This window comes from Protopterus annectens, chromosome 3.part0 (genome assembly GCF_019279795.1).
Source record: "Protopterus annectens isolate FY-2018-M chromosome 3.part0, PAN1.0, whole genome shotgun sequence".
NCBI classification, from domain to species: domain Eukaryota; kingdom Metazoa; phylum Chordata; order Ceratodontiformes; family Protopteridae; genus Protopterus; species Protopterus annectens.
The window spans coordinates 1,130,869,686-1,130,885,309 of NC_056731.1; the positions used below are offsets into that span (position 1 = coordinate 1,130,869,686).

General features: G+C 40.4%; 1 protein-coding gene across 1 annotated transcript in view; it reads left to right on the forward strand.

Moving 5' to 3' along the window:
• The window catches only part of TMEM241 (transmembrane protein 241), a 453,749-nt gene that overhangs the window by 303,637 nt on the left and 134,488 nt on the right, over positions 1-15,624 (forward strand). The window contains exon 5 of the mRNA XM_044065763.1: positions 3,605-3,682. Within this exon, the coding sequence (XP_043921698.1) occupies positions 3,605-3,682 (78 nt within the window). The remainder of the gene's footprint in view (positions 1-3,604; positions 3,683-15,624) is intronic.

A 15,624-nucleotide genomic window follows, 5' to 3' on the forward strand; every position in this document is an offset into this window, starting at 1 on the left:
TTTGAAATGTAAGACAGAAGCCTGTGAACAAAAGTGGATTTTGTTCAAGGCGGACACCTACTCCGGTATTAATTATATGGTTTCATTGAAACCATTTTTAAAACAGAGACCTTTAAAACATTAATAGCACATTAGCACTTTAAATGCTATAATGGTTTTCATTCATTAATTAAGTTGCTTTTTTCATTGGTCATTACTGCTTTTTAATCTGTACTGTGTTATGTTGTTGTCTGATGAAGCAGTTACCAACCGTGAAAGCGCTTACTTTGTGTTATTATATTTTATTTTTATTTCAAATTGTGTTAACAGTTTTCTGCCTTGTTGGGACTGAACTTTCTATTTATATATATACTATTTTATTTTAGTTACTGGTCCCATTTCTTGGTCATTGTTTTTCTGATCACAAGGCATAGTCAGCTAGCTTAAAGTAAAGTGCAGCTACCCATTCTGGATCCATTCAGTAATCGTTTTGAAATGTCAGGACCTGATATAGTGTGAGTCCTTAAGTACTGACACTGAATAGCTTAAAAAATTGACAGACATATATAGTAAGCCTGAGATGGCCATTTCACAGAATATTCTCTTTTCTCTGAGGTATGATGATCTCAGAGTTGGTATATATATATATATATATATATATATATGTTTAGGGGGTGTGAAGTAGGAGAAGAGCAATATTCAAGAATCACTTTTCTCCCTTAGTTTTAGTCTTCTTTATGGCATATTGACACTCAGCATTTCAGTTGCTGACATTTCGACAGGGAGTTCTAGATTTACCAGAAATACTGAATGGAAGTATGTTATCTTAACTGCACTTTGTGTCATGCCCCAACATCTTCCTTATTCAAAACTGTACAATTTTTGATCTTTTAGTCCCATACCCTTTTGTGTGGCTTTTACTTCATGCTGTGCCCTCATTTTATTGCCCTTCTTTGAAATGTGTCTCATCTGTCTTTGTCTTTATGATGTGCAAGTTCTCCAGAATTGTACCTAGTATTTCTGGTGGTATTTTATAAAGTGTAGCCAGAGGGAATACATTCATATTTTCAAGGGAGAATGCCTTCATATTTTCTAATTATCATAAAGCTTCCTGTACTTCCTCTTCTCCTCTAACTTTCATTACTGCAATCTCACATTGCTTGTTTACCATTTAAGCATCTGATAGGACTCACCAAGTTGCTTTTCCTTTTTTTTGTTTTGCTGCTGTTTCCGCCTCCAGCTATATAGCCCTTTCCTATTATTTTACCTCCAGTGATGCATCATTTTGCATTGAATTTAAGATGGCATGACTTGAACCATTCCTTTAGTCTACAAGTCTCATTGTTTTTGTATCTTTTTGTATATTAATCCTATTTTACATTTTAAGCCATTGGAAAGTAGACTGATTTCTCTCCAGACCTTTTATAGTGTCACTTTGAAGACATTGAAGATTGACTCCACTGCCTTTCCCTTGTCTCCAACTCTTTAGCAGTTTGGATAGCATTTAGTCTGACCATCATTTTCTTTTTGCCTGACCAGTATGTTAGCCTTGTTGACACCCAAGGACTACCTCCATGTCTGATTTGTTCTATATTATTTTATGTTGTACTGTGTCAGGTCCCTATCAGTTGATTGAGTTTTCAGAAAAATCAAAATTCATATGGCCGAGACCATATAATTGAGGTTTTGAAAACTCAAAGCTTTTGAATGGAGATCATGGTACAGTGCGAATTTTGAAATTTACCCATTCCCACACTAGTGTGATTTCCTTGGAGTTGGTATATATAATTTGCAGTGGGTGTGGGAGAGTGCAGTGGAGTTTGCCCCCCCCCCCACAAAAATCTAAAAAAGGTAGAAGATTTTTGTGTTTTTTGTTCTTTCTTTTCTTTTTTTTTTTTTTTTTTTTATGTTTGAGTTTTCAGAAGTTCAATCATATGGTCTCAACTGTATGAATTTTGAGTTTCTGAAAATTCAGTCATCTGGTGTAGACCCACTGTCATTTTTGCCTTTGTGCAATCTTAGATGTTGCTATCCCTTTTTGCTCTAGTATCTTAGCTATCAAGTCAAACAGATCTTAGATTTGCCTAACACTGGCTTATTGTGCAAATTAATTGTGCAGTGCTTCCAGTACACTAGAGGCTTCCAAAATAGCATACAGTTGTTGTCTTAAGCATTAATTACATAATGAGGCTTACAACTAAAATCTGACTAAAAGGTTGACAGTTTCCATCATGTGTTTTGCTTCTACTATTTTTAAAGGATAATTTCACGTTTCTTCTTTTCTATAATAGCCTAATACTTTTTAAATGATTTGTTCGAAATGCAAAATGTTTCCCTCTCATTCCTTTAAAATTTTCTAAGATGGATGTCAAAAGGCCATATTACCTTGTACACTTTTCATTTCTGAAGTTTTTTTTTTCTTCTGGCTACATATAACAAGTCCTTCATAACTCCTTTACCAAATACTGGAGGTTATAATTTATCGACCTCGCGTTATTTTGGCTAACCTTTTTAGCTACCAGTATTCAGTTTGTATAGTTTTGCCATCCACCTTTTTGTATTCATTTAGCTGATTGTGTATAGGTAAAAATGTTGTCTGTTTGGCTGGAACTGACTGCGAAGTCTTCAGTATGGGCCTTTGTTCTTCATGCTTTTCTTGATGCTTACTGCTTTAGTCAGTAATTTGCTGTGCCCTTTTGCGCTTCCTTTCTTTTATTTCACAAGTGCTGTTTTTCTTTATCCATTTGACCTACCTTGCTTGAAAATTTGCTTTTTTCCTCATTTGTGTTTGAAGTTTTTATGTACCTTCACTATTCTTCCATACCTCCTTTGTGCCCTTTTGCTAAGCTACTGTCCCACTTTGAAGAAGTTAAGTTAAAAACTATTGACTTGCTGATCTCTCTGGTTAATGTTAGTAGGGACCATACCACTTTGTGATTGATTTTTTCAAGTGTTTATTTCTGGTCCGAAATCCTTTCTCCTGTCCCATTTTAGAGCAGTAGGTCAAACGTTGCTCTTTCTTGTAAAGGTCCTGATAGTAACTTTTTAAAGTCTGTCATTTTTTTATGGTTTTAAGAATGATCCTAGTATTAGATATGACAGTTGTCAAATGTGCTGTTTTTGATGTTTGACGCACAGAAATACCCATTCAGTGGTACTGCCCTGTTAGTGATCATTGCATGCTATATGTAATATTGTGGCCTTTTTTTCTCCTTATGCTAGTGAGTCTTTATACAGCCGTTGCTTTTGCCATGCTATTCAAGCCTCAAGTGTGAACCTGGTACCATCTTTCTTGATTATTTACTGATTTGTTCAGTTGTCTTCATATATTCCCTTAAACAAAATTCATCTCTTGTTTGTACATCTGTCCCACCTATATACCGAACAATTTGAAGACAAAGTGAAAGATTATATACCAGTGAAGAATAACCTGTATGTAACATTTGTTTGGATATTTTGCACTGCATTTAGGTGTAGTATGTCCTGGAGTAATCATTTATTGTCAGACGTAATAAAATAACTGCTCTTGATCAACTAAATTAAGTATCCTTGAGTAATCACTGTATTATAATGTAATAAAATGACTGCATGTGATTCAAATAAATTATTTCTTCTTTTTTAACAGCCAATTCCGATATTTTTTACCTTTCACAATGCATCAGAGGTTTTCGCCAGCCTGACTAGATGGTTTATTTGCAAGGAGGTAAGACAATACTGCAGTGTTGTTAAGGAATCACAATTTAAAATGATGTCAGATTACTGGTAAATATAACATTCAGGATTGTGTTCTGTACTAAACTGCATATTACATAGCCTTTTTCCTGTATTACTTAGTCTTAATAGTTTCTCCAGGCTATATCTCAAACTCCAAATACAACTACTATGAGACACAATGAAAGTAAACCACCAAATCTGTGTTAATAATGAAATATAACGCATTGTTTCCTTGTGGATTGAACAAAGAATGCAACTGGCAAAGTTTCATTTAGTTTTTTAGCTTTAATGGGTGTATGCCTTTTAATTGATTAATTGTTTGATTGAATGAGTTGAATGCTATATTTGGATATAAAAGGAGCTTGTTTTAACAGATGAATTTTTACTTTGTAAAGGCTGTGGCCGAGGCGCTAGAGAAATTTCTATTGTGGAATAAATTTTATTCAGGAAAGTAGAGCTGTTATTCACTGGTTTCTTTTTTTTTGGTGGCTTACATATATCTCAAACTCTTTTGCTCACGAAATGAAATGATCAATGATGGTTCTTTTGCTTTCAAAGTAAGCACCTTTGCCTCCATCAGATGAGTTCTGAATAAGAAAACAAGGAAAAAGAATCATAAGATATGTAGATATGGCTAACTACCACCTTTAAAACACTTTTACTGTGCTATCTTTCTGTTGTAGTGTAGAATACAGTGCGAGTTACAGGGGAAATGTAAAGAGGACAGCAGAAATTGCAATGCTGAAAAGAAGAATTTGTTTTGATAATGACTTTTTAAAGTAAAAATAATGAAGAATACATTAATTTATATGAGATTGCGCTTGTTTATAGTTTACTTTTTGTGATTATTTTTCCAAGCTACACCATGTTCTGCTTGGTTTTGTGACATAGAGGAAGGAGCCCTAACTAAAATCCAGATGACTATGGTGGATAGGAAGAAAAGAGAGTGAAGAATGACTCTTGGAGAGGGAGAGGAGTCCCCATGCTCGGAGTGCTTATGTATGGGTATATGATCATCTCTGGTGGAAACATGTTGGAACTCTGTGCTATCCCATATGGCACAGAGGTGGAACTGCTTGCTAAGAGTGCCCTCACAAAACTGGAAAGGACTGTGCATTGCAGTCAACCCACTGCACAGTCACCTGTAGGTAGCTGTATGTGTGTGTGTAGGACTGCATAACAAAAAAAACCTCGAACAACCCCAATGGCTGCTTGAATGAGATGCAAGTCAGCCATTAAAATAATCATGTAGGCAGCCATCAGGGTTTTATTCTTATTATGGCCCTAACTCCTCCATTTGACAGGGACACGTGGCCCACATCAACACAGGATCTCTACTCCTTTCCCTTGTGACTGCATGCTTCAATGCATTCATGATAAAGGCTAGTTATTATGTACCTTGGTGAGCCAAATATATACCACAGATATGAAGTAGTTTACTTCATTTGGTCTTCAACCTGTGGGACACCGGATCCGAGCTGGCAATTTCACTAGCATCTGCTCCGAGCTCCATGCTCCTCCCCTTACCTATAATTCACCTCCACTTCCTTCCAACCCCCAGATCTCATTTGCTGTGGCATCTGCTCCGAGCTCCTCCTCTTACTCATAATACACCTCCACTACCTTCCAACCCCCATATCTCGTTTGCCGCGGCTTGCTGAAGCATCGTGATCTCTTGAGCTCCGAGTAGTGAGTGGGTATTTCTGCTTTTAAGCAGCTTTTTTCTCTGTAACATTAGTATAAGTGTTTAGTGTAGGTCCCCTCTTCTCCTCCCCTCACTGTTGCGTCATGTAATAGAACCCTTTTGTAGTTTAGAATTAGTTTGTTAGTATGCTTTGCTTCCCCTCCCCCCCTTAGTGTGCTTTGTATGACTTGAGTGTGTGGTGAGTGGTCTGAGTGGGAAAACTGATAAACTTTTTTCTTCTCTGCCTTTTTCCCTTCTCTAGTTTGAGTGTCTTGAATAGTAGCATGACTGATAAGCCTGTGTTTAAAAGATGCACTGAGTGTGGCCATAAATTATCTCCTGCAGATGGCCACACTCTTTGTGTAATGTGCTTGGGCGTTGCCCATCTGAATACTGACTGCTCTATATGCGCGGGTTTTAACATGTGCGCTATCTAGGACAGGAAGGCTAAGTTGTCCCTGAAAGGCCTTCTTCCCACTTCTGAGGCAGTTGCCTCATCCTCGGCTTCGGTTACAGCAGCTGCTGTGGCCGCCTCTCCTTCCTCTCTTGTCCTTGCTTCTCCTCCCTCCCTCCCAGGCTGGGACTCAACCTCCTGGTTCGAAGCCTGTGGAAGTGGAGTGGAAAAGGGGCAGAGAGAAGGAGATAGAGCCAAAATCTCTCAGACCAGACAAACGTAAGAGGTCCCTGGACCTTCCTTCTCCCGCCAAATATCAGCCTAGGATCCGTGACTCCCCTCAGCTCTGATCTCCGAGATTTTCCCCGGAGCCGGAGGAGACACATTCTCTGTCTAGGGCCTTGGTTCCTCGACCCGCCAGGTCGGAGTCTGTGGCCTCGTCGAGATCCATGCAGAGCTTATCGGAAGTTGACATGGATAAAATGATGAGAAGTTTCACTTGTACTCATATCCAGATGGGGGTCTTGCCAGCCCCCTCTCCCTCTGAAGGGGAGGAGCGCCACTTCTCTTTTTCACACCGATTCCTCCTCCTCTGGTCCGTCCACCGGGTTCAGAGTACTCTGATCCAAGGATGGTCTTAGTCACGGGGTCGGCGCCAATGGTACCGGCTTCCTCTACGCCGATAGCTGCCTGGAGCATGTCGGATCTGACCAGTTCGGATCCAAGCAGATCTCGGAGCTGGAGCTTGGGTGTCGGTTCCGAGGGAGTGGAACTTTTTTCATCTACTCCGGCATTGTCAGGCCAAGTTCCCTCCCTCGGAGCTCCATCCTGTTTGGGCCTGGATCCGATTCTCACGTCAGACCCAGGGAAGACCGGCTTCCTTATTGGTTCCCCAGAAGGTTCGCTCTCCCTCGGCGTTCGATGTGGTAGAAAGGGTTCTCTCCACTGGATCGAGACCCTTGACTATCCCCTCGAATTCCGTCTCGACCCCCTAGGCTCTATCTAGGAATCCCATCATTTTACCAGTGGGACATCACGTGCTCGAGGAGCCCCAGACTGCTCCCCCTGAGGAACAAATGGCTTGCGAGTTCCCCCACCGGAGATCCCCACCGGAGAAGTGCCACGCAAGCATAAGTGTAAGAGGAGGCACTTGGACTCCTCCGAGTCCCTTACCGAGGACACGGATTTGGATGATGGGGAAGGTTCCCCCAGGTCATTTCCCGAGGATGTCTCCTTTCGAGACATCATGGAAATCCTTCGCCAACGGGGAGGTTGGTCTGCCCCCAAACATTCTTTTGATGAGGGGGTTGTTCGACTGCTCTACACTGGAGGCAGTCTGGGGACGATTGTCATTGCACTTGGCTGCATGGGAGTCCGTAACATCAGACCTTTGGGTGCTTCAGATCATATCCTGAGGATACTGTATCCCCTTTGTAGTTCCTCCCAAACACCTCCTGGATGTTCCACCCACACAAAGGGAGGCAGCAGCACAGGAAATTTCCAAGCTGCTAGAAAAGCGAGCCATCGAACCCGTCCCCCCAAATCAATCCAGATCGGGCTTCTACTCAGGTTCTTTTTGGTGCCAAAGAAAACTGAGGACTTAAGGCCCATTCTGTACCTATCTGCCATGTGCCTGTCAGTTGCTAAAGAAAAATTTCTGATGGTCACACTACAGTCCATCATGCCGTACCTGTAAGAGAGCGACTGGATGTGCTCACTAGACCTCCAGGATGCGTACTATCACATAAATATGCACAGAAGCTCCAGGAGGTTCCTCCGCTTATGGCTAGGAGTCCATCATTACCAATTTCGAGCCCTACCCTGTGGTCTCACCACAGCCCCCAGGGTGTTCACCAAAGTGATGGAGGTAGTAGTGGATCACCTGAGGCTTCAGGGGATTCAGGTCTACCCATATCTGGATGATTGGCTCCTCACTGCTCCCACCAGGCGTCTACTTTCTCAAACCAGGGATTATTTCTTAAAGCTTGCTCTGTTTTTGGGGATCACAATCAGCGCATCCAAATCACTTCTAAATCCTGTCCAGGTGATAGACTACATTGGGGCAAGGATTGACACCTTACAGTGCAAAATCTTCCTGACTTTCGAGAGAGTACAAAACCTGAGGATGTATGTCTCTCTGATCTACCGTTCTCATCTTCCGTCGGCAGAATCAGTGTTGAGGGCTTGGATGGGAGATAGGAAATTCACCCCAGGGATCATGTCAGTCTTCCTGCTAGACAGGGGTCCAGAGAAGTAAATATTGTGGGAAGAAATATCCAGGGAATTGTTATGGCTAGGCTTGTATAAGCCCTAGTGCCGATAGCCTAGTACCAACCTATGACCTATGAACATCACGTCTTTTAAATTAAGAATATCTCAGCATTTAAGTGATATTAGATGTGCTAGAAGCACTAATACCCTATATAAACATAGTTTAAAGCACACCACTGCCAAATTCTCCTTTACTATTATTGACAGAATTCAAAAGCAAAATATGCAGCAGGAGGGTTTGCATTCTCTTTTAAACTACAAGGAACGTATTTGGATAATTAAACTAGGGGCTTTGTTTTCCCCTGGTGGTGGCGATCATAACGCTTCTTCCATGCACCCGGTTTCATATGAATTCTACAGTGGACACTAGCTGTACAGTGGTCCCTGTTGGAACTTCCATTATCGTATCCAGTACAACTCATTCGAGTAGTGGATTCTGTCGGTCGTCCCTTCTGTGGTGGATGTGCTCTCTGGAGATCCTGGAGGAACGACCCTTTGTTTCAGCCCCTGTCCAAGCAACAGTGACCACGGACGCCTCCCAACTCGGGTGGGGGGGGGCATTGTTCGGGCAGGACAGTCCAAGGCCTGTGCTCCCCTGTAGAGACCAGCTTGCACATAAACGTTCTAGAGATGAGGGTGGTCCTTTTGGCGTTGCAGGTCCTTCATACCTTTCTTTCTCTGGGAACCATTGCAATTCAGTCAGACAACATGTCAGTGGTCTGGTACATCAACAAACAGGGAGGGGACCAGATCTTACCACCTTTGTTGCGAGGCCATGAGAGTGTGGGAATGGGTGATCTCCACCCGTCGCTTTCTCATTGCAACGCACATTCCGGGACGGTCCAACATTCTAGCGGACAGGTTAAGTCAGACTATTCTGATGCCTTACGAGTGGTCTCTGAATCTTTCAGTAGCGGAGCAGATCTTCCTGGAGTGGGGTCAGCCTTGCTGCAATCACTTCGCATCTCCCTTCCAACGCAGAGTGCAGCGAGTTTTTCGCTCTGAACTCTCTGCCAGGGGAGTCTCCCAGAGATGCTCTAGTCCATGTTTGACCTCCCGGTCTTCTGTATGCTTACCCTCCAGTACCTCTTATTCTGAGTTTTCTACAGAAAGCTCATCGACTGGGGAGCAAAGTGATCCTCATTGCCCTGTTTTGGCCTTGCCAGGTATGGTTTCCCTTCCTTTGGTCTCATCTTCTGGCTCCGCCCTGGATCTTGGATCCCATTCAGGATCTGATTTCACACCCATCGGGGGTTCCTCATCTGAACCTGGACAGTTTGAAGCTCACGGCTTGGCTACTCCAGTTCTCATGATCACTAGGACTCCTGGATTATCCTCTTCCATTAGATCTATTCTGGTGGCTGCTCATAAGTCTTCAGCCAGGAAGGTTTACTGCAGCAAATGGAAACGTTTTTCCTTTTGGGCTTCTCAAAGGAGTTTAGACCCTTTCACAGCTCCTATTTCTGCCACTCTTGATTTACTAGCCAATATTTTTCAAGGAGCTAGTTCTTCTACTGTCAGAGTTTAATTGTCTGCCATTTCTCATTTTCATGTGGGTGAAAATTCTGCCTCACTGGCCTCCTTCAGACTGTGTAAAGCCTTTATCAAAGGGACCACAACTAAAAAAACAAAAGGGTTGCAAGGAGTCACTGATGAAAAAATCTGCTTCACAAGAAAGTTTTATTGTCACTTGAAAAACAGATAAACGCCCACACTACACATACGTTTTTGTCCTTCTAAAGACTTCTTCAGACAGAAATAATGCATCAAATTCTACTAGGGCTTATATATAAACTAATTAATTAATCAACCAATAAAATGCATTTAATAATCTACATTAACCCTTACTAAGCAATACATAAGGAATATAAACTAAATTGAGATCAAAACCAGGTATATAAAAACCAAGTATATAAATAGGTATGTAAATAAGTGCATACATGATGGGATGACAGTACAGGTAGCCACCTTCGTATATTTAAACATATTAAAACATCCATTTAAAAACACCTTTTAAAATATATATATATATATATATATATATATATATATATATATATATATATATATATATATATATATATCTAGAACGCCGACAATGGAGAAGACCGACAGTTGAGAATCCCGTTGCTGAGAACACCGACATGTTAAGGTAAGTGTGCGATAGGGATGGACGTTAGGGTGGGGTGTGGGTCAGGTAAGTGTGCGATAATGACAGACTTTAGGTTTAGAGGCGGGTTAAGTGAGTTAGGGCTAGGGTGCGGGTAAGGTAAGTTTGTGATAGTGACGGACTTGAGGGTTAGGGGCGGATTAAGTGAGTTAGGGTTAGGGTGCGGGTAAGGTAAGTGTGCGATAGTGACAGACCTTAGGGTTAGGGTTTGGGTTGAGGTTAGTGCATAGATAGTTGTGTATGTAAGGTTTAGTGTAGGTTTGTAAGGTTTTTGGTGTGCTTGTGTTGTGTGTGTGTGTTTTTCGGGAAAGGTATTTGTTTTGTTGATTGTTGGGATTTTGGTTTGTTGGGCATGTGAAGTTTCGTGTTTTTGAACTTTCTTTTTTTTTCGTTTTTTTCATGTTGGTTATTTCGTTGTCACTGTTTTGGCATGTCTGTGTTATCAGGTAGACCTATCTATATATATATATATATATATATATATATATATATATATATATATATATATATATATACATATACATATACATATATAGATATATGGGTTCCTATGAGTTCATCGAAATGCCAAAACATCGACGCTCACTTCTTCGACACGAAAACATCGACTCTTCATATCATCGACAATTCACGTAAGCGATCCTCCCCCTCTCAGGACCCATGGTAGCACTTGTTTGTCTGCTACAGCGCATATGGTTCAAGTCACTACCCACAATTTCCCTTGACAGCATTGTAATTTACGTCGCAATACACACACAAGTGCTACCATGGGTCCTGAGAGGGGGAGGATCGCTACGTGAATTGTCGATGATATGAAGAGTCGATGTTTTCGTGTCAAGAAGTGAGCGATGTTTTGGCATTTCGATGAACTCATAGGAACCCAGATATATATATATATATATATATATATATATATATATATATATATATATATATATATATATATATATATATATATATATATATAAATCTAGTTCAAAATACTTGTAACAGTTCAAAAATTGTTGAAAGTGACTTATAACAGTTCAAAAATTGTTGAATGTGTGCTACTATCTAGTGATCATAATACATATTACATATAAAAAAACACTTGGAAAAACATTCACTAGTTATATTTTTAAAATGTTTTATAATTTTGCTGCCCTTAATTTTAACAATGGGGTAATGGAAACATTCTCGTTAAGACCAGGAAATCTACTTGAGTCTAAAGTGACCTGCCAGTAAACCTCCCTATATTCCAGTTTAGCTTCCCATAAAACCCCCCCAAATGTCCTTTGGTACTTTTTCTATAACAAAAAATACAAACTTAGCCTGAATACATTCCAGAGTGTGTTTAAACAGAGCATTCTTTTCATTTCTTGTCCGGATATCATAATCATACTCATATAGCCATCTTTTAAGTTTCCGCTCTGTCTTCCCTGCATAAAATGCCTAGCACTGGACACAAGTAGCCAGGTATACAATTCCACTGGTGTTACAATTACTAAAACAGGAGCTATGTAAGACCTTATCTCTGTCCCTAATCTCCATGCAATTCACATTTGAAATAAAACTGCATTGACTACATGCCCCACATTTAAAAGTGCCATATTTTCTACCTCGCCCACAGTCAGTTGCTGTGTACTACCTTTCAAGTAAAGTTTTAAGATTTTTTTATTTTCTATAGATAATCTTAGCAGTTTTTTCTTGCAGAACTCTAAGGTCAGTTAGGGACCTAAATCTATTTCATTCCTTGGAGAAAATGTTCTGGAAAATCTTAGAATCCACATTATATTCAGTAGCAACAGCCATCTGATAATCATTACTGTTCCCATTTACCAAATGGCTAGTGGTCTTATCTCCCATTTTTCCCATGATAGAATAGTATCTACTGTCCCTAAAACTTAGCACATAGTTTGTCACATCAGCCAACATCTCCTTGGGATATCCCTTTATCAAAGGGGCCTTTTTGTTACAAGGATCCTGTTCCCCCATGGGACCTTATTATGGTTCTTCACGCTTTGGTCACTCTGCCTTTTGAACCTGCTGCAACCACAGATCTAAAATTTTTATCTTGGAAAACAGCATTCCTGGTGGCTATCACTTCTGCAAAAGGGTTTCAGAACTGCAAGCTTTGTCCATCAAAGTTTCATATATGATTTTCCATAAAGATAGTGTTTTCCTTCAGACCAATCCGTCCTTTCTTCCTAAGGTGGCATCACAAGTTAATAACAATCAGACCATTAATTTACCTGTCTTCTTTCCTAACTTTGCTAACAAAATGGAATGCAAACTCCACTTGTTGGATGTTCATAGACAGTTACGATTTTATTTACACAGGACGAAAAACTTCTGTAAATCCGATCAGCTGTTTGTGTCCTTCTCTAAACCATATACTGTATTTTGGAACATCAAAAACACATTAAAAATAGGAAGGAAACTAATGCCCTGGCTAAGCATGTTATTAATTATGGGGAGGATCACCATTTTAGATTCTTAGTGCTTAAGATCATTTCTGAGAGTTTAAGAGGGGGGACATTAGGAACCGGACTGAATCCGCTGAACAGAAGTGGATTCTATCTTTGAATGCTGATAAAGCACCTGGTTTAAATGAGGTTGCTTTTCTTAAACCTTTGAAACATTGATTCTGTTCTATAGGTTCATGTGTTCTCTACTGGCATTTTAATCCAATGTATGCTTAATTGATGTTCTGATTGTTTTATTGATATGCTATTCAAATGATTCTGATGTCCATTATAACTAGTTTGAAGAAGCGGTGACAACTTACCGTGAAAGCGCTTACTTTTGGATTTTACTTGCAGCTGTGTCAGTTTGGTACTTTTACTGCATATATTTGTTCCCTTTTTAAAGTACAATTCCTTATCCTATTCTCGATTATTGTTTTTTAAGACATAGCTCATGTCTTTATCTCATTACATCAGTGAAGCTGTGTTTTGTGGTTAATTAGTGTGTGATTGAAAACATTAGGAATGAAGAAAGTAAGCCATTGAAATGGTATGGTAGAATTTGACATTTTTTTATTTTGTTTTACATTTGTTTACCGTGAAAGTCCAATTGGACAACCTGTCCATTTTCAGTGGAGGCCTGGGGAAAAAAGCTCCAAGACATACAAAGAATTAGACAAACTTAACAATTTTATGAAAAGAGAAGTTAACAAACTTAACATTTTACATAATGTATTGTAGGGGAAACCTCGTTAAAAGTTACATATCGTTTTGTGAAGAAACATGTTACAATTGGTGGTTTATTAAATAGAATAGGAAAAACAGACTATTAGCTAAGGTTACTATTGAGTAGAAGAGAAGTTGTATAGCTAGTTCTGTTTCAGCTGGTTACTTTGGGTGCAGGCATTACAAGGATAACCAGTAGCTATAAGAAAGTCTACAGCAGTGGTGCATAACCTTTTTGTGGAGAAGGCCACTACACAAATTCTTAATGCATCTGCGGGCCACCTCAAAACATAGTAAGGCGTTACGAGTTAACAATAGGTACAAGTGACTGACATTTTTACTTTAGACAGCAGTCATGAAATTGCCTGTTTTCTACATCAACTTTGCATTTCACTTTATTCTGGCTTGCAGCCATGATTTATTACAAACTGTTGCAGAAAGTTACTTCTGTTTACAGACTACAAGTTATAGACAAGAAAGAATAGTTACTTACGCTGTTAAAATTAGAGGTGTGCGCAACTGCAGTCAGTTAGGTAAGTAAGCACATGCTGGCAAGTTTGCATTACTGGAGTAAGAAACAGCATTTTTTTGCTTTTTTTTTTAAATTTTTTGGTTACTCTCTCGGGGCCGGATGACATTGCGTGGTGGGCCAGATGTTGTGCACCACTGGTCTACGGGATTGTTACGCAAGGGATGTGTAGAGGGAGAGAAGAGGAAACTAGAAGCAAATGTGTTTGGTAAGATTGTTGTGAGGTGTGATGGGTGGAGTTAGAGGAGACTTTATAGAAACTACGTAAGATGATAGTAGAAGTGACTTTATAAGGAATTAAACTAGACTGGCATGAGTTAGATGACGTTTGGTTACTTATAGTTTAGTGGAGGGTTTTTTTTTTTTTAATCCTGGTTCAGTACATGGGTATATCCATGAGATTGATAGGCGGGCTTTTGGAAGTGTTTTGAATTGCTCTATATTAGTATTGGTTTTGATGTGTAATAGAAGACTATTACAAGCTTTGGCAAAGTTACAGAAGTAGAGGGATTCTCCAGCGTGATTTTTGCTTTTTGTTATTTCTAATAGTGCCTTATTGCCAGAGTAAAGGATACATTTGTTGGAGTAGTTTGTTAGTATGTTCTTTATGGCTTGAGTTTTGCTGGTTGGTTTATAGTATGGTGGGCCATTCTGAGATGATTGTATTTTAGCAATGAGGGGAATTCAACCCATGAAAGTTTTCTGAGAGAGTGGCAGTGGTTGGATCTATAGATGTTCTTCATGTTTCACTGTTGCAGTCATCACACTTGGGTTATCCTGCCAGGGGTATCCCTCAGTTGGCTCGAATACCAGAGGCTTAGTATTTCTGCGTTGGTTGCTGTCACTCCAGGACTGACGTCAGGTCGTCAGTGGTAAAAAATCAGGCACCTGACGCCACTACATCAGTTCTTTCTTGCCGAGGAGCCTGAAGCAGAAGCAGTTTGCATGAGTGCCCATCGGCCGCTACCTGAGTTTCGTTTCCAAATTGAATTTGAAGTCTTCTAAAGCTAAGTACCCTGTTGGGGATCCTTTTTTCTTGCTCTAACCGGTCAGAAAAAGTTAACAATTGTCTCGCCTGTGGAAAGCAAATACCACACCGAGCCTTTCATTCTTACTGCGTCACCTGTTTAGGCCCAGACCACGACATACCTCACTGTTGCTTTTGTGCTTTGTTCAACGCCAGAACTATACATCTCTGGGCCCTTATTGTAGCTAAATATTTTCACTGTCGGTCACCGTATTCCAGTATGGCTTCGGTAAGCCATCTGACTACCGATCTTCCAAAAAAAACGTAAGGATAAAGACAGAGACAGACCACACAGGTCCAAAATTGCCGACGACGCTTCCGTTAAGCTAGTCGTCAGTTTGCCGGTCCTCAATGAGGTGCTTTCGCAGCCCCTGTTGCCCGCTTCTGTGGATTCGCAGGCTGCTACTGAGACCTGTTCAGAGTCCGGTATGCCGCGAGACTCTTCTTTGACTAAGGAACCTGCTGATGTCTCTACCTTGGATGGGTCTTGAGCTGCTGAGCAGGCACCAGCTTCCGAGGAAGTTCTTGGCACTACTGATGCTTGACACAACCCGACGGCCTCTTTCGTGTCTTCAGTTCTTTTAAAACTACTGAGTTTCTAAGGCCCAGGGTACGAACTACACCTAAAAAAATGATCCAAGCTCAGGCACGTGCTTCCATGCCTCAATCTCAAATGCTTAAAATGG